The sequence below is a fragment of the Pezoporus flaviventris genome, unplaced genomic scaffold, assembly GCF_033815535.1.
Source record: "Pezoporus flaviventris isolate CSIRO_AGI_PZ_B2104156 unplaced genomic scaffold, CSIRO_AGI_Pfla_v1 ptg000025l, whole genome shotgun sequence".
NCBI classification, from domain to species: Eukaryota; Metazoa; Chordata; class Aves; order Psittaciformes; family Psittacidae; genus Pezoporus; species Pezoporus flaviventris.
Window position 1 is genome coordinate 28949056 of NW_026892573.1, and position 24747 is coordinate 28973802.

At 37.9% G+C, this 24747-nt stretch overlaps 1 protein-coding gene across 37 annotated transcripts in view; it reads right to left on the bottom strand.

Annotated features, from left to right (window-relative positions):
• DLG2 (discs large MAGUK scaffold protein 2) overlaps nucleotides 1-24747 on the bottom strand; it is a 998920-nt gene that overhangs the window by 407948 nt on the left and 566225 nt on the right. For 2 of the 37 annotated variants that reach the window (XM_061457982.1, XM_061457972.1), the window contains exon 1: nucleotides 17710-18162. The exons of 29 other annotated variants lie outside the window; for them this stretch is intronic. In XM_061457982.1, the coding sequence (XP_061313966.1) occupies nucleotides 17710-18027 (318 nt within the window). In that variant the 5' untranslated portion in view covers nucleotides 18028-18162. Of the gene's footprint in view, nucleotides 1-578; nucleotides 707-17709; nucleotides 18167-24747 lie in introns of those variants that run through there. 6 more of the 37 variants (XM_061457978.1, XM_061457966.1, XM_061457971.1 and 3 more) reach the window with 6 other exon arrangements.

Below are 24747 nucleotides of genomic sequence, written 5' to 3' on the forward strand. Positions count from 1 at the left end.
CATATGGGAAAATAAGTATTTCCAGTGCACATGACATGAATATAAATGAAATGGTTTTTAAAATACTTAGATTTAGTAACTTATATCGATGCAAACATAGAAGAGATCAGTCAGATGAACTGTTTTATTTTATACGCAATAAACGTCATATTAATGTATGGAATTTGGTGATAAGCAGTAATACCCAGATATTGAATTTATAATTATTAAATAAAGTTGATAAATACTCCTTCACTTAAATGCTATATCTCAATTATACAATTTTCTGGAATTAAGAATATGTATACATATTAATAATGTGTAATATAACTATCTCTGTCATTATTCATAAGTAGAAATGGTGGCACTATCTTTTAATTTCAGATATATAGAACTATGCATTTTCTACCCAGAAATAACCCACTTATCCCTTCATCAGTAAGAAACACAGATCATCTATGGCAAGAGTTCCGAGCTCATACAGCTCAACAGAGAAATTCAGTTTAAGTCATTTCCCCCTACTCCCCTTAAAGAAGCAACCCTCAGAATTGAAATTTTAAAAGCATTCCTTCTTTCAGAGCTGTTACAGTTTTCCTTACCGAGACAAAAGAATCAAATGAGTCTTGTTCCCAATTCTCAATAGCTGAAATTGTTTTCAACCAGTAGAGATAACTTGAAATATCAGACATTTGAGAATGCTCCATACTGAAAGCTGCAAGATTAGTAGGACTGAGGTGAGACAGACTTGCAAAAGGAGGACTTTGGCTGTGTTACATAAAGTTCTTAATTAGATCCTTGCTACAAATTACTATCCTAAGAATAAAAAGTTAATCAAAAAGCCTCATTGGAAGGATAGGAGAGCAAGATTAGAGCCGAGACAGCTGTTTCACTTAGGGATAATTGTGCAACTGTCGAACTAGATGGTGTTCCACTGTTCAGAAGTGAAAATAGTTGTGTGAAAATTAAAATCATCCCTTTATGTTACTCAGGACTAAATTATTCACAGCTGTTTTTTCTAAGTGCAGGTCAAGAGATCTCCCTATATTTATATTCCAATGCAGCAAGCACCTACTTCTCAGACACCCTTAAAACCACAGCCAAATTATTATTATGAAAAGAGTGAAAATTGGAAAGGTACTGAACACAGAAATTCCATGAGAAAAAGTGTTGCAAGGACTTTCAGTGACAAATGTAAGGATCAACATACAAAGATTTGTTTAATGTGACTAAATCCGAGACAACTACCCTAACAGCCACAGGATAGTGAAAGATAATTCCTTATCTCTCCCAAAGGATGCTATTCTGGCCTGCATTGCCAAAGGGATGTTGCACAACTCTCTTTACCCGTTGAGTTTTATTTTCCCTGAGCTTATGAGTAGCATTATCATACTGAAGAAATGACAGGACTCCCATTCATCAGTGGACAGTGTTTGTTTTACCTATGGTAAAATTCAAAGCCCACAGAAATCCTGAAGATTTCATTAAGTTCAGCATTTTAGTGATGATGTCTTTTTGGGAGGAAGGTATAGCATAGTGTGGGCCGTCTACTCAGACAATTTACATGAAGACTGGCATTACACAGGTTTTCTGGAACGAGATATCACCCTACACCAAAGCTCTATAGTAAATCATACAACCACAGAATAGTTAGGGTTGGAAAGGACCTTAAGATCATCTAGTTCCAACCCCTCTGCCATGGGCAGGGACACCTCCCACTAAACCATGCCACCCAAGGCTTCCAAATGTCAGAGTTGAAATGAAAATATCAAGTATGAAAGCTGAAATACTAGAAATAACTTTTATATTCCCCAATTCCCCAAGTTCTCATAAAAACAGATTTCCAAAAAAGTAGGAAGTAATTACTTATGAAAAGAAGATGGTATGAGAGGAGAGAGATTGAAAACTGTGTAATACCAGGGACAAGAAGTAGGAAACAAGTGGCCTTCAATACTATGTCCTTCCCTGGGTATTAAACCTTTTGGTTTTGTCTGCTAGTAACAGTTCATTTTAGAACTCCAAATACTCATGATCAGAGTTCACTGAAAAGTAATGTCAGAGGACCAAAAATATTTGAAAAATCAAGTAAAGTTCAGCAACTATACTGACAAAAAAAAAAAAAAAGAAGAAACATTAAAAAAATCCTAAAGCTTTGCCTGATTCAGAGCAAAATATTTTATTTCAAACAGACATGAAAGCCTTTCCCAATGTAGCATTTTACAAAGTACATTTCTGATGAGCTGTTTCTTAAAAAAAGTTTTCAAAGAATAAAAAGGTAGACAGCCTAAGGTAAAAACTGCATATTTTTCCCCAAGGAAACCTATTTCTGAAAAGACCCAAAGAAGATCTTGCAACAAAACCTGTGTAGTTTGGCAGAGTGGATGAAGAAAGGGAGATTGAGAGCTGCTTCTCTCCTCCACCCCTGCACCTACTATTGCTTTGGATAATGAGAAAATTCTACACTAATTTGAATGGTGCAAAAATACTTCAGTGTTAACTAAAACGCAATAAACCTGCAAAGCATAGCTCAGAAAATACCTGACTAACCAAATGAACATGTTAATTTAGTGGAAATTCTGGAATATGTGAACTGCATATACCAAGGAGCAGGTAACTTCCTTTCTTTTAAAACTCCTTCCAGAAGCATTTAGTACATCATTTAGTATTCAATGGCTTGAATAGACCTTCAGTTTTACCCAGTACAGTTATGTCGCTCAAAACATGATCAGTACCATTTGCTGCTCAGAAAGACTTAAAAGTAGGACCATAAATAATTAGCAATTTTTCATAAATTCAAGTAACTAATGATGAAACTGTTACTTTTTAACACATAAAATGGATTCCTTGCTGTGAAAATTCTTACAAGTAGTTTGTTGTATTTCTCAATAAGCTCATAAAATAAGGTTTAATTTACAGAGTAATTTGTCCTATAAATTCGAGAGATCCAAACAGACCATGACAGACACAGCTTAGGCCATCAGCCAAGCTGGTAGCACCTCTGTAAAAACATATTTAATAAAGGAAAGAAAATGCTGAGAGAATGAGAGAACAAGGCCAGAGCAGTAGGAGGTACTGCACTGCAGAGAAGGCACTCCTCCAAAGACCCTGTAGCTGATGAATAAGCTCATGCTGGAGTAGGTACTACCTCTGAGGGACTATGGTCACGGAGGACCCACACTGGTGAGGAGAAAATGAGTAAGAAGGAAGCAGCAGTAGAAGAAAAGCATGAGAAGAAAGAAACAGTAGAGAAAAAAACTGCTTTGTCCTGACCCCAACCTCCTGTACCACCTCACCAAAGGGACTGAGTGTAACCTGCAGCAACATCAAGGAGGGAAGAGAAGTGTCTGGAGTGAAGCTGAGCCTGGGAAAGCAGGAGGAGAGGTCTTGTCCCCTTTGTTCTCTTGCAACACCTAATTCAGTACTTAAATATTTATGTTAATTGTTAATAAATTAAGTTGAATTCCCCAGACTGAGTCTGTTTTGCCTGTGACAGTAATTGGCGAGCAACTTCGCTATTTTTATTTCAGTTCATGAGCTTTCTCATTCTTGTTCTTCCTAATTTCTCCTCCACTCTGCTGCATGGGCAGTGAGCAAGCTGTTCTGTGGCTGCTTGGCTGCCATCTGGGGCCAATTCACCACAACTTGATGTACTATACCCCCGATTAAAGCACATGTTTCAGGAGACTTTCCATTGTATTTAAAAAGCAGTCTCATAGAACACTTAAAGGCTTTCCAGTATCTCTGAAAAACCACTACAGACATATAATACCACAGGTCACGACAGTGATGACAAAACACAAAGAGCTCAGAATGAATAAAGATCAAAGTATCACAACAGCTGATGCAACAGCATCAAATAAGAGCTCATACATATTAGCTCATACATAGGCTATATTTTATATGAAAAAATAGCATTCCAGATTCCTTTATAGAATCATAGAATCATAGAATACTTAGGGTTGGAAAGGACCTTAAGAGCTTCTAGTTCCAACCCTCGTGCCATGGGCACACCTCACACTAAACCATCTCACCCAAGTCTCTGTCCAACCTGGCCTTGAACACTGCCAGGGATGGAGCATTCACAGCCTCCCTGGACAACCCATTCCAGTGCCTCACCACCCTAACAGGAAAGAATTTCCTTCTTATATCCAATCTAAACTTCCCCTGTTTAAGTTTTAACCTGTTACCCCTTGTCCTATCACTACAGTCTCTAATGAAGAGTCCTTCCCCCAGCATCCCTATAGGCCCCCTTCAGACACCTGAAGGCTGCTACGAGGTCTCCACGCAGCCTTCTCTTCTCCAGGCTGAACAGCCCCAACTTCCTCAGCCTGTCTTCATACAGGAGGTGCTCCAGTCCCCTGATCATCCTCGTGGCCCTTCTCTGGACTTGTTCCAACAGTTCCATGTCCTTTTTATGTTGAGGACACCAGAACTGCACACAATGCTCCAAGTGAGGTCTCACAAGAGCAGAGTAGAGGGGCACGATCACCTCCTTTGAGGCATTCTCCTTTGATGCCTTATATATGTAATAACATTTATGATACATATTTATTTCTATGAAAATGAGTACTGCTATTGTAAGTCAAGTAAATGTTCAATAATTCAACCAGTAAGATTACCTTTTATAATTTACCTGGCTGATGGAGCTTAGTCATTGCTGGGGCAAGTGTGGGAGATATAAATGCCCCTAAGGAGTGCAAGTGACCAGAAACATGCAGGAAGGAGCCTGCACCCTGCTTGTAGATTCAAAGCCCAAGGAAGTGCTCTAGTTCTCTACCAGGATGATGGTGGGCACTCTCCACGGAGTTAAAATCAATGTTTCTGACTTCTATACTCTACAGATCAATGGGCCCTGGCTAACATTGGTGCGAGGCTGCTCTCCATGATCTTTGAGACGCACGGGGACATCTTCTCTATACTGTGCTTTTTCCATGAAAGTTTGTAACAGATGATCCTTGAGGTCTCTTTCAACCTGGTATTCTGTGATTCAGTTTGATATAACAGATCAGCTGGGAATACACCACTAAGTCTCAATCAAAGAGTTTTAGAAATTACTTAACTGTACCTCACCCTTTTACATCTCTCCAGCTGGATTAATGTCTTCCTATGAAACATTAAAATGTTTCATTTTTAAAGTAAATTTCAGTAGAGAATAGCTTCTATAAAGCTCCACTGGAGAGTTGCCAATGGTTTGTTTACCAGCCTCTAAGACATTAAGAACAAATGACCGAGATAACTGAGTGGTTCACTTTGTAAGGATTTTACATTGGAAGAATTAAAACAATATAGCCATGCAATTTTACATACAGGTGTATTTATTCCTGGTTGCAGAAAGGTGTGTGCTGTCTAAATCTGCAGGGTTTTGGTGTTTGTTCTTACAGAATTTTTAGTCAAATAAAAGTAGGAATAGTATAGTGATTGATAAGTTGTGGCCCAAAACTCTTGAATCGTGATACCTGAACTTTTACATCCCATAATCACAGGCGGTAATGCTGCTTCATAATACTTTCAGATCAGCTGAAATTCTGCTTCACTAACTTCTCCCACTAGTGCTGCAGTAGTTAAAGATCAGTAATTGCAGCAATTAAAATTGACTTCTGTGGTCTTCAAACTCCTCTGGTGGATTGAATCTGAGTGCAAGAAGTCTACAGAAATATAATTTTCTTTCCTCCTCTCATCAGCCAATTTTATTACTGTAATTTCAATTATAATTAAATACAAGTAGCACTTTCTGTGCATTTGATATATTCAACTTTGAAAACATCTTATTTATTTTTTTCAATCCCGGCAATTTATACATGGGATTGACTTATTTTTTCCTTCTTTGTCTTTACTTTTACATAGAAATGGAAAAGACAATACCATGAACTAAAATCCCCACCTAATCAGTCAATCTAGTTACAGGTTAGACTTTTACTGTTACATTGATCCCAGTTCAGCAGGGTACTTAACTTTTAGATTGATTTCAGTATTCAAGGGATTGCCAGTAATGCAATCCCACTAACATAGACTATTTCAGTGTGCTTAGGGAACAGTGCTAAGCACTGTGCTGAACTGTGGTCCACAAAGTTTTCACTTTCCTCTCTATTGGCATGGCTTCTTTTTGAGCTTCTGGTTTTTTGTAGTCCCTGAAGAAAAATATTGTTTAAGAAGTCTCAGCTCTTTAATGACTTCTTGTCATTGTTTCATTGTTCAACTTTCAGCATTTTCTCCTCTTATTCTAATTTTGCTGATTTAGTAGTACCAGAACTGGTTAAATTGAGTTGTCCAGATCAGCACAACATCCCAGCAACAAGATCAGCTCAAACTGTGAGTCAAGCATCCCGTATTGATGGAAAGGCTTGAAGAAGTAATGCTGGTTGAGCAATTGGTTTGTACCTCCAAGTCACTGTGTCCATCACCCCAAGAGTATAGCCCTTCCTTCAGCTGAAGTTTCTCATAGATTGAATGAGCTGATGCAAAGTGAGTCACTTCAGCAAAGACCTCATTACACACCATAAAGCTTTCTTCAGTAACATGAAGAACCACTACCCTCAAAACCATGGAAATCTCATCAACATACGCTCATGGATCCAGGAAGTCACTGAGATTCCCTGCAAGCGGACTGGCCGTGATGCCACACCTCTATGGTTGCCACAAGCAGCAAAGGCTTTTGAAGGTCGAATGGGGAAGAGATTCCAGATGCCCTTCCACATAGATGAGTTAGCCAAAAAAACAGTATAAACCAGCTAAAAAATTAGAGGACTTTAACAAATAGTACAGGTTGGTCCAGTCTAGCTGTTGCCTATAGGACTAAGCTACGATAGAGTTGTTGAAAATGCAAATTTCCCCCTCTGTTTTATGTACAATGAACCAAGTTTTATGTACAATGTACAAAATCCCTGGCTCAGCCTTTTCAGTCAGAAATGGAATGAATGGTGAACTCACAAATGTATCAGAAAACAAAAGAACAAAGGAATCATATAGTTGTTCTTTCTGAGGAACTTTAAGAAATGTCAAGACATCAGGCATATGACATCTGGAGAAAACACAAACAGCATCAATTTTGCCTTAATCACCTTTCCTGCCCCTGGTTGTTTGCTGAACACCACCTAATACTTCAGATTTCAAAAGGATTTCTGGTGGCTTTATTATCGCTATCGTTGTTAATAAAAACAAAACCAAGCTACTTTACCCTTCATCCTTCTCCCACCAAATGTTTTTGATGTGGCAATTCTGTTGCCTTTTGCATTTTGCTGTCTTGTCAGATTTGCTGAACCCTGAAGTGCAAGAGGTAACATGACGAAATAGAAACTGGCAGAAAGTACATTAAAGTTGTTACTACCTGAGGACAAATCCTGTCAAGTGAACCACAAGGAAAAAGACTTCCATCTGGAAACAAGACAAAGAGCACACAGGTAAACGCAGTAATTCCACTACTGTTTTGGCAGCCATTCAAAAATGTGAAAATATAGATGAGGTATGAAAAATTACATAGAAGTAATGGGGCTCTTCAAAACAGAAGACGGAAAGAGGCAAAGGTGAGAAGGAAAACGGTTTCAATTTCCCCAGTACTGAAATATGTTCTGAAAAGACATTACATAAAATGAGCAAAAGGCAACCTTTTGGTTACACATGACAAGGGCTACCATAAGAAGACACAAGCACCCAAGAATTATGAATTTGAAGAGCTTTTAGATTTTTTGTCATTCAGCAAAATATTTCTGCAATTCTGCATTTTTATTCACTACAAAGAGCTGGTTCATCCTTTCTGTATTCTCCAGATGATAACAAAATGTTTTACATCTTGGTACACAGACTAGTTCAGCTGATAGACAGTAACCAGTGCTTAAAACCAAAAAACCTAGGAGTGATAACCTCAAGTTTCAGCACAAATTATTTAGAGAGTAATGTATGAGTTCCAAGTTTGTGCTGACTATGCAGAATTAAATGCATCTCAGTAAAACCAGAAGAACCACTGAGAATACTGCCATGACAACTCAAAGAAAAAAATAATTACAAAAGGCAGGATTTTTGCAGATATATGCCTGCAGAAGTGATCAGATTGCTCCCACTTTTATACTTGCTATGGCTGAGCAAGCTAATAACTAACTGCCCCAGAGGCAACTGCAGTATATCATAACTTTGCTTATTACACAGAATACATCTACATGCTAATCACAGCAACCTATACCTAGCTGAGTATTTCTAAACACTAGACTCCTTGAAAGTACAAAGATGTGGCACCCTCTTCTCCCATCACTTTCTAATCTCCTTCCCAGATTTTGCATGACAACATCTCTAGCCAGTTGTTACTGGTTATTCACCTACACACAACTTCTACCCATAGTCAGTCCCCTGACATTGTTTCTGAAAAATTAAATCAATGGTCACTGAGGATATAGAGCTGTCAATTGCTGAATATTATTAAGCAAAAGTTTTCATGTATTTCATATACAAATGCATGCACATTAGCAGGATGAGTAACCAGAAAAATATTAATAAGGTGCAGTGGAACCTGGATTTCATTCACACATCTTATGGGTTCTCATGTTAAAGAGTTTGGGTTTACTTCCACATATGTGTGTTTTCTGCATGTCAGAAAGAAGTGCAGAGGAAGGTACTGTAATCTCTCCAAGTCTGAAACCAGGAGCTGTGTACTAGGTTCTGTTAGGCCAGAGAGGTACATGTCTAAGGAGGGAAACTGATGATGATCAAACTAGTTAGACCTTTTATTTCTAAGTAACTCCATATCCCAGGAATTAAACCCCAAAATACTTACTTTACCCATCTTTACAAAAAATGACCCAAACATCCATCCTGGTTTGGTTTGGGCATAGCTTCATAAAACGTTATCATTTACCTGTAAATGTATTAAAACACTGCATGTATTAAAACATGAATGTATAAAGGTTTTGTAGGCTATAAATGTGCATACTCAACCTTTTTCCATTTTTACACACACAATTAAAAAAATGCAAAAGAATTCATGTCGTAGGAGATATTTTACTGATAGAGCAGAAATACCATGTAGTGAAGAAAACTGCTATACAGAGCCACAGCCTTATTCATTGAAGATGTATATTTCAGTACTATATAACTATTTCTTACTAACACTGCATAAAAAAAAGCTGTGTTTGAGAAGTGTTGAAAAATAAAACATAAAACAATAGAGGCTTCAAGCACTTGCTTCTGAATCTGTGTTTGAGCAAGCTAGTGGTGTACAAAGGCCAAAGACCATTCAGAACACAGTATCAAATGTGACAGCATCAGCCTCAAAGAGAACATGAGACCAGGACCCTGACTTTTTTTTTACTGCCTTCTTATTTGAATACCTAGATAAGAATTTGGGGGGGGGGGGATGGGGTGTGTGTCTCGCAAAATATCATTTGCCTTTTTGAATCTGTCTGCCTGACTGCTTTCTCACAGAGCTGTGACGAGCAACATCTATACTTATGACTACAAGATGCACACATTTGAGAGAACCCAGTTGTGTCTGCTGAACAGAAAGTGAGAACAGAAAGGGAACAAGGTGTTCCCGAAACTCTCCATTTCCTAAATGGCACATTTTTTCCTGAGTTCTTGGAGGTAGCAAAGAGCTCAATACAAGTTTCTGCACTTAGAACAGAAAGGGGCCCCAAGCACTGCGGTGTTGTCAAAGTGGAAACGCACACATCAGATGGCACATTAAGTGTGACTACCCTTGAAAGAAGCTGCTGCGTGGTATCTTCTGGGACATGTCCCTTGTCACACACTTCTGCTCTCAGCCTTGTGCTGGCGCTAGAAGCTGTGCTAATGGACATCAAGCTGGGCCATGAAATAGGTCTCTCAAACACCTTTGTGGGTTTTCTTTCCAGTTTAACTTTCTGACATAGTGGTTCTCTAAGCTCAGTGTGTAATCATACAAAGCAGCACAATGAATGAAGCAAAGTGCAGGGCCAGGATCCCCGCTTCTCTGGCACATCTGCATTTCTCTTTCACAAAGGTGTCAAAATCATATATTTTATAAAATAGACCTTACAAAGTGAAGTAAAACAGACTTTACTCACATTAATAAATATTTAATGTGCTCAGCTATCAGGTGAGGGATGACTGTAAGACAAAAACTTGGACAAATCGGCCAAAGTTTCTGTGACTGTGAATGCAACAAACACCAGTTCAGTATGGAGGAAGTGTTTATCAGAATTTAAAAGAAAAAACAAATGTAAGCAAAAGGAATCCTAAAAGTCTCTGTTTAACTGTTTTCAGACCTAAGTGCAGCAGAGCTGTTCTATGATGTCAGTAACTGGAAGCCTATGGCACGACTCCATTCCACTCTCATTTGAAACGCACAGTGAAAATCATTTGTCTGATGTTCTGTTTGACCAATCATATGAGCAATTTCAGCTTTTGAAGTACCCTGCTTCTCCTTGTACAAATACTTAATCAGAAAGGTAAAAGTCCATATTAAAAGTACAATATATCTAAAACAAAACCAGGTGTTATTTTGCTAAGTTGGATTTTGTACTGCATTCATAGCTGGCTCCTGTGACTTAAAAAAAGCTCACACCAGAATTGGAATTTACAAAAAGGATTATTCTGTTTGTTTTTCTGATGTTCATTTCAGATATTATAGAACCTCTATTTTGAATACATAAAGAAGTCATTTTTGATCCCTGTATTTCTAACTCTTAAAACAACGGGAGTTTTTGAAAGTAGGTGACCATTGAGCTGATTAATCTGATTAACTGACATAAGAATATTTATACAAAAAGGTAAATTAATATATGTTACTGAATTTATAAACTCTACTTTAAAAAACCATAGATTACTTAAAAGCAAACACAGTTCTTAAGAGAAGTTTAATCCATAGGTTTCTTTTTTATTTTTTTTGGCTTTATTTTAATGATCTTTCATCCAAAAGCCACATGCAGACATGAGAAAATAGAGAGCTCAATTAGCAAACTCTCTCAATTCTGTCATTAACACAACAAGAAAGTCCCTCTAGGTTTTTTTTTTGCAGGGAAATCTGACATTTTCAGTTGATTCAAATAGCCCAAGACAGTAGAGATAGCCATTTCCAAAAGAGAAATCAATGGTCAGGGTGTGTCTTCAAGACATGCCAAAATGGCTGAGATAAATTCTATGTCAATCTTTGCCATTGCTCAGCATCCAGCTATAAACTGTCATGGATCATCTTTGACTTATTTTGTTTTGCTTAGGCCAAAAGCATTTTTTAAGTTGCTGTAAAGGTTTTGCACCTTTGAATGCCTAATTCAAAGGCAGTGAAACATTAGGCCGAAAGTGCAACCAGGGTTAACAAGTCTTATTCCTATCATCTTAAGGAAGCCATAAGGAAACCATTCTTTATTTTGCCTTTAGTTCAGAGAGTATCCAGTCTACCAGTCAAGTTGACATAACAGAAAACAGTTCCAGCAACCTCAACCTCCATAATCTCATGAGTCAGGAAGACAAAATCCTACTGTGTGTCATGTGCCATCAGAGCAATACAGGAGAGATCAAGACTTTCATGTGTTGTAAGTTCCTGTGCTGGTAAGAAACATTTTGTTAGGTAAAAATATTCCATCCCTAGGTTAGGTGAAAATATTCCTAGGAGTGGATTACACACTACAGAAAAAGGGATAAACAATTTATCCATGGGTGAATACAGATGCCAAGTATTAGAGAAATTCATCAATAGCAGGAGGATTATCAGAGCACTTGTGCAGTTTTGGCCAACTACCAATGCTACTAACAATTCCCTTCCAAATTCTACAATTCCCTTCTCACGCCCTCATTCATCCTCCCTGAAAAACCCAGAAGCCAAATTATATGTCAAGGGGAGAAAATGTTCTTGGCTTCTTGAGGCATCTAAGAGGAGAAACTTTGAAACATGGGATTAATTAAATGCAAATCTAAATATGGTGCAACAAATCATGCAAATTAAGCATTAACATATTTATGACCGAATAATCAGCAGGAGCCAAAATACGGGTAGATAAACTATAAATCATTACAATCATTGGTTAGTACAGTACATAGAATATATTTATCCTTTTCAGTATTTAAATGAAGACACATGGAACATCTTGCACATAAATACTTTCATGATCTGTGTAACTATGACTATTTCTTAATTGCCTTTGCTGTCACTTAAAATTATGCATTATCAAAGATATAAACATGGAAGAAAGACCTGATACATTAATAGAAGGAGACAGAATACTGTGCAACAAAAAAAAGTATATCCTCTTTAACTCCCAATGGCCTTTTGGAAAGCAATGCTACATTATCAGAAAGTGGTGGCTGAATTGAATGACCCCTTCAGACACAGTGAATCAGAAAATCTCATGACTAGTGCTGCAGTTTTCTTTTTCTTTTTAAAACAAAACAAAAAACCAAAAACCACCTGAAACCAAACCTATCCACCAGAAAATATCAAAAACCAAACTCCAAAACTGTATTTTATGGAGAAAATTCAAATGTGCCTCAGCATGTTTAGTTTCTGGTATTTTCATGACATATCAAGTCCATCTTTCAAATCGGAATCATATGAGCAGTGATTACGTTAAAGAAACCATAGATGAAGTTCAACAAGACCAAGTGCAAGGTCCTGCACCTGGGTTGAGGCAATTCCCAAACAAAGCTACAGACTGGGTGGAGACTGGATCCAAGAGAAAGACCTGGAGGTGCTGGTTGATGAGAAGTGTGCGCTTGAGCCCAGAAACCAACCATGTCCTGGATTGCATCAGAAGGAGAGTGACCAGCAGGTCAAGGGAGGGGATTTTCCTGCTCTACTTTGTTCTCATGTGACCATCCTGCCGTTGGAGTGAGTCCAGAGGAGGCTACAAAGATGCTCTGGGCCTGGAGAAGGCTCTGGGGAGACTTTAAAGCAGCTTTCAGTGACTAAAGGGGCTACAAGAAACCTGGAGAGGGGCACTGGACAAGGGCCTGTAGGGACAGGACAAGGGGGAATGGCTTTAACCTGATAGAGGGGAGACTAAAATGAGCTCTTCAGCAGAAGCTCTTCCCTGTGTGGGTGCTGAGGCGCCGGCACAGGGTGCCCAGAGAAGCTGTGGTTCCCCCATCCCTGGCAGTGTTCAAGGCCAGGTTGGACAGGGCTTGGAGCAACCTGCTCTAGTGGAAGGTGTCCCTGCCTGTGGCAGGGGGCTGGAACTGGATGAGCTTCAAGGTCCCTTCCAACCCAAACCATTCTATATTTTTATGAATTCCAAAGAAATATTATGCGACATTTCATGCTACTGACTAGAACCATTCCCTGTATTACTCATGAGATTGCTGGCCTCATTTTAACCTCCTTCTTATGCCAAACATAACCTAAATGCTATGATTTCAGTATTAACAATGCTTTCTTGGGTTTAGTAGAATAAGTACATAAAACTTGAATGTAAATGCATAAAGTTTTCTAAAGCAGCTGTTCTGGGAGAGTGTCAGATATAAATGTCACCCAGAATTCTGTAGACTTCTGAAAGTCCTCTGTGGGACTGACAGAGGAATCTGGCTTTCAATAGCCTTGAAGGTTAAAAAAAACCCCAAAAGTTTAAAAGCCAAATAAACAGCATTATTTGACTCTTCTTTTACTGCTCTTTTACTGGCACTTGAAAGTACTAAATTAGAGTGAAAAGACCTGCCTTAGCTAACTAAAATTGCTCTACGTACTTTCATTGCCAGGAGTGACATGACAGAAGTATGGCCAGTTGCATGCAGGAATCTATGGACTTGAAAAGAGTAATCTAAGCTTTCAAAAACACAACTGATGACAAATCATTTCTTTATAGTCTTAGGAGAACCAGTATCTGTTGGAATAGACCTTCTGCTTTAGTATTGCAGCAGAATGCCTCGAAGCTAGCTCTCATCACATCTCACCATGCAAAGAGTTTTCAAATGATATCCTGAAATTTCAGCACCAGTGCCAGGGGCCTTCAAAGACAAAAGACCATTCTCAGTTGATAGTTCAGAGTTTGGCTATTCACCACATTCTTTTAAGTCATGGGTCACATCTATAAGCTAGCGTTTAGCTCACAAGCCTCTTACCAGGTAGCAAAACAGCTCCGTGATGATATTACTTTTAAAAGACACTGATTCCAAAAAAGAAAAAAAAATCCACCAACCTAAAAAGTCATCAAAGCTAACATTGACAGTAAGCTGTTTATATATATATATATACATATATATATGATAATTTACACTTCTATGTAACTTTTCAAAACCAAGCACATGTATTCATTTTTGCAGATGACACATCCAGGATACTATCTGATAGGAGCTTTTTTGCCTTGAGAGCATGTCAAAACAAAAGGCCAAAAACTTAGTAGCAAATGGAGTTAGTTGGAGCCCAATATTGTCTTCTAAACTGGGAAACAGCCAAAGATGGGAATTCACTTCTACATCTTCCTCTTCCTTTGACAGAAAAATATTGAGCCTTAAGAAACTGAAAACATGCATTTACACACCTTGGAAAGGTGTTTATGAGAGGCTCTCTTTCATAGAGACCACATGGAATAAAATCTATACTGTAGACTTAAAAGCACAGTAGGTCAATCTCTGCAATTTCTTCTTCAGCCTACAATCAGAGCAATAGAGAATCCTATCCTTCCATCCCTTCTGTACAAAAAGTAGGAGGTCGTTGCACACCTTCACCTACATCTGTTATCATACATTTCTAATCTGATTAATTGATAGATCACATGTGCCAGCAGGGAAAGTACATCCAGTATTACAAACTAAATCCAATGTTGGAATGACCCACGGAAAACGTTGGGTCTTCCCTGCCTCTGCCTTCCCCATCCCCAGTTTCACTCAGATCTCTCACAGAGTAACACTGACCTTAGATATGAAATCACTGAGTGTATCACACAAACTATAGGACCCCATGACGCCGATACAGGTATAGTGCACTGCAGAGAAGCAAGAAATATTTCCAGGCAACAATGACATATAAAAACTTGACTATTAAGTTACTTTTCTTCTTTCCTATCTTGTTTTATTTTTTCTTTTAAATAAAGGAAACAAAACTGTATGTTTGTCAGAAATGACTGGAAGTAAAAACCAAATTAAGTCTTGAAATCAGTTTTCCATCTAAACTTTATTTCAGTACATTTTTGAAATTAAGAGTTTAGTGTTTTGTTTTGCCTTTTTTTTTTTTTAATTCAAAATGAATTCCTTTTTGGAGCTATAGAGAGCATTTTGCTACCCACAACGCGACATAAAACTACAAGCAAACACAAGCATACAAGCTAACAAAGAGGGATATCTAAGATAAAATATTAATAGTACTGGAGTGCCATTCTTTGCTCTGACATACTTAAGAAGGAGGAACTAGTAAAGAAAATGAAGCCATGTCCTCAGCAATAAAAATCAACCTTTTTATCAGGATCAGGATGACAAAGGGCACATTAGTAACAGCTGTCTAGTACACACTCTAGGAATTACATTTGGTAATATAGTACTAATCAAGAATCTGCTTTTCCAAGTTGTTGTGGCTTTACTCTACTTGAAGAATGTAGTCCCTTCCAAAAATGGCAAGCAGAAGAAAATATGCTTAGAACTGTACAGAAAAAAAACCCTTCCACCTTTGAAGCTGTCACTAGCATATTTATTATCACATTTAAACATAAGATAGAAATTTCAAATAAATTTTCCCTTTGTTAGGCCAGCAAATGTAAATCACTCATGTTACTTATTTTAGCAAGAAAAATGACAGCTTTCGCAGTCAATGTAGCCCTCAAAACCCAGCACTGACTCCAGCTTGCATCCCCAGAGTAAGGGCAATCAAGGGCAGCTTTATAATGTTTTCCCATATTGCATCTATGCAATAATTGATAAATTGATCCTCTAAGTGTATGTACATACAATGTACACACAACAATGTACACACATATATACACACTCTTCCCTTCCCATAGCCTGTACAATGCTTACTTTACACACAGACAAAAAGATAATTATTTGAAACAAACTATCTCACAACTCTATGACCTAAAAATATCAAGTATTTGCCAAAGTAAGTGTATCAGTCCATCCCTAGGAACACAACATCAGACTGGTTGATGATGGATTGGTTCATTATAGGCAGAAGCCCAAAAAGGGACTTTCCTAAACAGAATAAGGTAGCTGGCATTAGGAATGTACCGTAAAGAAAGTTTACAGTACAGAGTTCAAACTGAAATATAAGAAAGTACATACACCTGAACAATTTCACACTCTATAAGCAGAAGTGCATGTGGTTACAAAGGCATTTAAAATACTGAAGAAACTTTACAATGCATCTATAACTTAGATATTGAACTAGACTTAGAAGTTGCCTGATTATTATTATTAAAATAACTCATTTTTCTCTTTATAACTAAGGAACTCTTTCCTTTACAGTAATTTTGTCCTTCAAGCTTTTTCCAAAACAAAACTCTTCAGAGCCTAAGAAAAGATTTAGATCTTTTTATAATTAAAATTAGAAAAAAAAAGACTAGTTTTACATTTTATATAATATTTTATCTTTGGTTTTATTTTAGCATAAATAGTTGTATATGATTCATTTATAACAGGAAATATATAGTATTAACTGTCATCCCATGCAATATTTTGGTCACTCCAAAATATATCAGAAAGCTTAGTTTTTCCACTTGATAATGGATTTGAAGCAGAAAATAAAGCATTTCCTATAAAGCAATCACTTTCAGTCAACAGACCATCCCATTTTTAGACCATAGGACAAGACAAAGTACAGCTACACTACCTGACAGTCCTTTGTCTTGTAGCTTTTCTGTTCAGTGAAAATATATTAAAACCATTTTCATCAAGAATTGGTCTAGTCTTTAGAGAGGGTGCACATGCTCAATGTGGGCTAAAGCTAGTTAAACTCTAGTGTACACTATTTCAGTAAGTAAACATATATCCCCAAACCCTATTTTGACACTACATTCTGCTTTTTAGTGTGAAATTATAACAAAAGGGTTTGATGTTGATATAATACAAAGCTTTGGAATGAGCTTAAACTTTTCTAAGGGAAAAATGAAAACATGCGTTGGGGAGCAAGTGCTAATGCTTTTTAATATTAACCATCATATGAGTGTCACTGTGATTTTTATTTCACAGTGCTGGGTTATCTGGTGTGTGACATCTCTCAGTCTAACTGCTTACAGGTATCTTTACACATCCTTGAGCCTGGCTGGTTTATATTTTAAAGTACACTGCCTTGCCATTCAATAAAAATCTATCAATTTGTGGGTGTTAAAGAGCTATTTCATATTTATTAAAGATTTCAATCACATTGGAGGTTCAAAAGAGGAAAACCAGATCACACTTTCTCTTATTAACAAACCTAGCACCCCCCCATCCTGTTCCCTGTTTAAAATATCCTTATTAATTACATGCAATATTTAAAAATAAGCTGTTTACAGAAACAGGCACAATCCATTACATGGGGGGGGGGGAGGATAAACACATCATTTCTTTGTACAACACAAAGGAATACAAAGTCTGCAGAACCTGGAGGTAGAAACCAAATCATTTTAACAAGAAAACCCTTGCAAAAGGACCCCACAGTTTCCCCAGGCCACAGAGAAGCAATATTCAGACAACAGACATTACCAGCTGACAGCTCACCCTTGCATACAATTTTACCAGAAGGCGCCACTAAACACAAATCAAGACACAGCACAAAAAGTTGCCACCACCACCAAACCTCATACCACCAAACCTCACTTTCTTTCCCTGCAGCATCCTCTAAGTCACTTGGAGAGTGAAGAATTGGCTCACCTGCACCGGGGGGGACCAGCCGTGGGCACAGGAGCACTCTGACCACCGCTGCCCCTGGCTGCCCTGTGGCTTGGATGGGGATTTATGGGGGCTCTTCCGCACAGTGTCCCACAAAGGGACAAACTTGCTCCTGCTCTGGCTGGCACTCCCAGGTCCCCAGGACGGAAGCGCCTGAGAGCTACACTGGAGCCCTGGAGGATGCTGATGCCAACGGCAGACACAGTGAGCATCCCTTGCTACCGGAGGCACATTCCTGCCAGCATCCGACCCCTCGGACCCCCTGCCACAGCTGTGCTGCTTGGGAAGGTGTGCGTGCATGGCGCACCCAGGGCTCCCTTTGGCCACTTTGCATCCAAGCGTTTCTCCTCCCAGACGTGAGGTCCTTTGCCGGGGCCTCTCCAGCCCCCTTGGCAGCAGCTAGTGGCAGAGCATGGCGGGAGCGAGGCGCAGCAGGAGCTGTTGGCCAGCAGCTCTGTGTCAATACCGGACTCCACTCGCGCAGCGACTTGACAGCATCCCCGCTGCAGGCAGAAGCAATCAATGCTCTGTGAGGCTGGGATGCGCGCCTGCATCCCTTTCTGAATGACAAACCACGAGAGGAAGAAAAGAGAGAAAAACAAACAAAAAAGCACTCCTGCAATTTTCAGGGAGATGTAGGGGTGGTTTTTTTTTAGCTGACCCTGACAGGACTTGCAGGCACCCTGCTGAAGCACATTTATATGTACAAGCTTTACAGGCAAAGTGTTTTCTTGTGGAAATAGCATCGAGACAAACTGCTGGAAAAGACACCCTTTTGCCAGTGATCAAAACAGAGGCGGGAGTGGTTTTTTTTTTCCCTGCATGCCTGGAAGGACCTTGTCAACAAAATTGCATCAGAAGATGCAAATGACAGGTTCTGGAAGAATGCTATCTGCCCTAAATGCTAAACTGGAGCTTAAGCATTGACATGTGTTACTGTACATAAACAGTGCAAAGAGAGCAAGAGGCTGAGTTTAAAAATGAAGCCACCTAGAAGAGATCTGTGCAAGAAATCAACAAATCCCCAGCAGCTTATATGTAGAAATATGAATATATTTATTTGTGCATAAGTCTTCAAGATTATGATTGATGTATCATTTTCTCTTTTTTCCACCTTTTATGAATTCTTTGGTGCTTGAAAATATCCTTCTCTATATCTATATCTCTATATCTCTATCTCTATAAAGTTTTCTCTATATCCCCTCTTGAGTTTTTCTTACTACTATAATCCCTTTTCCTCGCATTTTCCTGCAGTCTTTATTGACAAGTTTTATTTATTTTCATTCTTACAGAAGTGACAGGGGTGTGAAGTGCATAAAACCTGGGCTGACTGTTTCCTGCATCTGGAGAAGTTCAGAGATACACTCCAGTCTCAGGTGACAAAACCCCTGAAGACTCACTGGATCTTCAATCCCTATATATCTATATTTTTTGGAGGTTTTCTTTTACCCAAGAGTGTCTGGGGTACTTTTAACCATAGAAAGTAACCAATCGAGTTAATAAAAAATACAGGACTGTGTGACAGAATCCTTTTATGTCTTGGTGTTCAACTAGGATTTAAATATACAAAAATGAAATGGACTTCAGAAGTGATGTGCATAGTTTCATCGTTCCAAAGACTAAAGGAAATTTGCTTTAAAGACTTCAAAGAGACAATTATGACTAACTGCAATCTATACTTTCAAATGAGATAAATTAGCTTTTACAAATGCTTCGGTGTAATAAGACTTGATTGAATTATTTAATTTCTCCTAAATTACTAAACTGAAATTTCTCAAAGCTCAGACATAGCTGAAATACTTTACAATACAAACTAGCATTAATTCTTCATCAAAAATTATGACAATGCTCTAACAGTGGAGGAAATATTTTGACAACATTGTAATTTAAATTATTGCATGTGAAAGTAACACCAGATTTAAGTGTATTTTCACTGAAGGTGCTTGTCTCAGGCTATACTACAATGGTATTATAATACAAAGTTTATTCAGAACTTTGCTAGAAAACCAAAATCATGCGCCTCTCACATAACAAGTGCCCAACTGCAAGAACTCTCATAGCTTTGCATACAGTTATGGTCACTTCATGTTTGAAAGAAAAATATTAATGCACTTCTGAATTGCAGGTGCAGATATAGAAGCCAGGACTTAAAAACCTGAGTTAAGGGAGTCTACAAAGCAATCATTGCTATATGTAATATAAATGTAAAGATACATAGGACTGAATCCATGTTTTTGCAATTTTACTCAAGCATAAGGAGTAAGGTGTGCAAGCTGCCCAGAAAACTGCTTTCCTCTAGTGCTCAAGGGTTACTCAACCCTGAGCACCTAAAAACCTGCCTACAAGATGAGAATCCAAATCATTACTGCATCATTTCCAGCAGGACTATCTCTATGTAATAAATATATATATTACCATTAATTGATGCTATAAATAATATATATAATAATAAAAATTAAATACCATAGGTATATAGCTAAAAAAAACAACCCACTAACAAGGCCAAATTCAGATTTCATTTTCATCATCATAGACCTTTTCAGCAGTACCCATAAGCCTAAAACCATCAGTTTTTTTAGTTGTGGCGTGGAAAGAATCTACACATTCCGTGACCACACACACATCTACAGTAGAAATACTGGGTAAAGTCATCTTTACCAGGACACTAATATGTCTATCACAAACCCCATAGTACTGTATTGTAGAGTAGTGTCCTTTTAGCAACCTCACTACACCCCAACCAGAGCGATGCAGAACTGCAAAGGCATCCTCTTGACTGTAACATTTATCTACACACTGTTAAAACACTATATTTGAAATAGTGGGAAACCCACTTCAATATGGGATGTGTAGGTGCACCTAATTGCCAGACAACATGGTGAGATGTATTCAAAAGATAATGCAATTTCATCAGCTGTAATTGAACCATTGTACTGGATAGGGTGGCATGCACTTCTAACTTGGATTAACACATGGCCAACTTGCATCCTAATTTGATAATAACTGGTGCACAAAGCAAAATTGACTATTGTACAGTACACTGCATGAACTGTGTTTGACCCGATAATGTTGTGGAAAAACCTCACTAATTCTCTTTTTAATATATTAAGTAGGCATGACAAAATGGAGCAAATAGATTTAGCTGATATTTTACCAGCACAAATAACCGTAACTGGATTACAGTAATGTTGGACATACACCAAAAATAAACACTGAGGAGAGTTTGCTTTGGGCAAAAATGTCCATATGGGAAACCAAAAGTGCATTTGGGAAGCAAAAAATATTAATAGAGTTCTGAAAGGGAAGCTAAAAACACAGGCAAAGACGATTTAGATGTAGTAACAGATTTTTACCTCCAACCAAGAATGCAATGTTATGCAACCATAAAAACTACAGAAGAGTGAACCAGCTTATTTAGTGGTCCTAACATTTCTACAAATGTTTCTCTAGAACAATTAACAAATACAAAGCTGTTGAAATATGTCAAATGCAATTTCTTTGCAACTATTTGTTGAGTGAGACGCAATTACGCTTGTATCAAAATAATAGTCTTAGTGGTGACACAAGATAGAAGGAATTGTTGTGCTTAGTCCAAGATTAGGCCAGGAGCCAGCTGAGCTGGCACAACTCATTGCTGTCACAGGGCATCTCAGAAAGCTTGGTCAAGTTACATGATTTCCATGACTATCCTACATGTTCCTTTAATGAAACTGGAACATGAGGGGTGGGGAGGGACACAGCTGAAATAAAGCAGCTCAGCTTCTGTTTCAGGCCTCCCTACTCCTCCCCGCCTCCAGGTGTACAAGACAAGAAAAGCATGCAGGAATACAACATCAAAAATAAAAGAGTAGAAAATATAATAAAGGCTGGTTATTTAAAAATTTCAACATTCAGGAAATTTCATTGGAAATCTATCAATACTCATTAAAAGTAACTTTTTTTTTGCTTTAAAAAGCTGTATGATCCCATATCCTTTAAACAAAAGGGTGAGTCTCAAGCTTTCAAGTTTTATACACAAATATCAGCACACTGCTGAGACAGCTCCCTGCAAAACATATCTGCCTGCATGTTCGTTTGGTTTTTGTGAGAGGGTGGGAAAGCTTATGGAATTACAAACATGAATATACCCATTCCCCGTGTTAGATGCATGTCCTAGGGTTGATATAAGGACAATAATTTAGAAATCAAGAAACAATGAAAAAGAAAAATGACAAGGGTTTGGAAGGGAACTATATCAACAGAAGAAAACAACTCTCAGCTGGGAATATTAAGTCAAAGTCAATCACGTCAAAGCTGGTGGAGAACAGAGCAGCAGGTTTACCAATTTCACATCCAAGTGAATCAAAGAATAATAAAATTGCAGTGGAAAGACTGAAGTACAAAAGCATTTTCCAAGCCAATACAGAAACTTACAGGACCTTATAAGACCTACTATTTTCAGGTAGAGGTGTGCAATAGTTTGTGGAGTTCTCTCCTCTGGAGAATTCTCTGCACTTTATTTTAGTGCTTTAGCTCACCTTAAACTAGATTGATAAAAAGCCACTGGGCAAAATGACTTGGAGCTGCAAAATTTGCTGCAACCATCATTTTCACTATGCGGGAAATACTGACGGTTCTTTTCCATGCTGTCAGTGAAAAACAGGGTTCTAGATTTTCCCAAAATACTTAAATATAACCTTGAACTTCCACCCACCATCACGAGAAACATTAAATCCGTTGCCTGAGTAACTTTGGCCAGCTAGTCTGTGGTAAGCCCTGATGAGTCCCAGGACTTTAACCCCTTTAATAACCCTTCAGTTTACAGAGAATACTACTAGTGCACGGGCAAGTTTAAGACAGCTTTTTAAAGATGTGATTCTGCATTTCTATTTAAGAATTAAATTTCAGAAATTCAGTGTCAGCCCTCGTACTTCAACACTGTTTTTCATGTAATAAAAAAGGATATAAAGATAAAAAGAAATGTTCATGGCTAATAGTTATTTAAAATTCATATCCCCAAGTTCAATTGTATGAAGATATTCAGTACCTTAAACTACTCTTATTTGTCTCTCTGTTAAATTAAGAATAAAATAGAAAGCTATTTATGATGGGTCATTTTTGATTTGGAAAAATAAATCAATCTACTTTGAGTCTCCATCCAGATGGTAACCTAAGCAAGAGAAGTATAATAAATACCCAGAAGATATCCATAGAATAAATTAATCCGGAGTTTTACAACAGAGTCACACTGCATAAAGATATATGCACTGCATGCAGTGTATAAAGAAAGAAGACAGTATAACCAAGCTAGAACTTTTATTCCAGCACTGGCCATCCACATAGCAAATAAAGAATGCCAATTAGCCACCTTTTTTTTTAGGTGCAATGCCTGTAACAACATCCTCTTTCTGATTGCTTCCCATTAAAGTTAGTTTGAAAGAGCTTCATTCAACTCTATTAGCAGACAATGAGAAATTGTTTCTTCCCTATGAAGCTGTTTGTATTATATTCATGATACACAACAGCTTTAAAGAGTTTGGCACAGTTCTGCACTGTCTTATTATGGTCCAGTTGTAAGCTTTCACTGAAGATGAATGGAAAGCAGAGAGATGTGATCACACAGCACAGGTAAAATCACAAGGTTTCATTTGCATACACTACCAACAGTGTACATGTCATAGCATACACTATCAACAGCTCTAGTTAAGCTCCTTCTTCAGCCTTTGAAATGATAAAGACCTGTTTTAAGTGACTAACATACATTTCAGAACAAAAGCAAAACCATTTGACTGGAACATAACCTGATTCAATATCAAAAAGAATAAAAATCTGCCTTTTTTAATCCTCAATCTATACCTGCCCTGCCCTGAGATTCCATTTCAGTTGAAAACAATGCCCAAAAATATTTCCCAAACAAATATCCTAGCATGTTTTTGTAAACTGATTACATTCAAATCCATTTGCTGTGTGTTTTTATGGTAAAGATAGTACATGAATCAAGATAGGCACTTACAGAAGCAAGATGGACAGTTGATGGCTTTATACTGAAAAGAACTTCACCCATAAACACAGCCGCTGTAGACTTAAAAGGTTTGTATGTATACGGGTACTTTTTATTAATATCTGTCTTCCATACTTTGAAGAGTAAAAACAACCTATTAGTACTATTTGGATCACATATAACATTATCTGGTCAAACCAGATAATCATGATCATCTCTAACGCTGTACAAACCAATAAAAGCAAACTAATGGCTAGGATAAAATGTAGTTTCTCTGTATTAGTGGGTGTAAAGGCAGCCTGCTAATCGTAGTCACTAGGTTTTAGGAAGAGAAGACAAAATTAAACATGCTTCTCAGAATAACACTTTGGAGGAAGATCTCTGGGATACAGAAGGTGATAGCCTGAGCTATCTACAGCTATGTCAGTTAAAGCAAGGAGAAATATGGTGATAACAGGAGAGTACTTCCTTTAAATTGTGAAAATGACTTTTGTTTTTATAAAAACATCCAGGAAAGTAAACCCTCAGGAAAACATACAGCTTCTCTTGGAACCTCTTGCTATATTAGGAGAACAAATTGGTCTATATAACAGGATCACGTTAAAAGCACATTAACTTGTGAAGGAAATAGAGGTGATATACATTGTCAAGTACCTGATTACATGTAGATGATTCAATCAAGTCTGCCCCTCTTCCTCCTTTTGGTAGAAATCACTTGCATTTTACTTTTCTAATGTGTGATGGCAAAGAGCATTGGAAGAAAAAAGGCCAAAAGTAATGAACAGCCTTACAATGAAACCACAACAGTTTGATTTCATAGAACTACTGTCTACATTCCTGAAGACGACATCAAAGTACATCAAATAACAGTTGAGGACTCATATACTGAAAAGTAAGTAAATGCATTGCAAGGTTTCTGTTGTGCTCTGCATCATTTATTGAAATAAACCCCAATATTTAGCTAGAAAAGCTTCTCTTCAGTCAAATAGCTCACACTCTGAGGACTTGCAACTTGCGTTTCCTTGTTTTCACCATTTTAT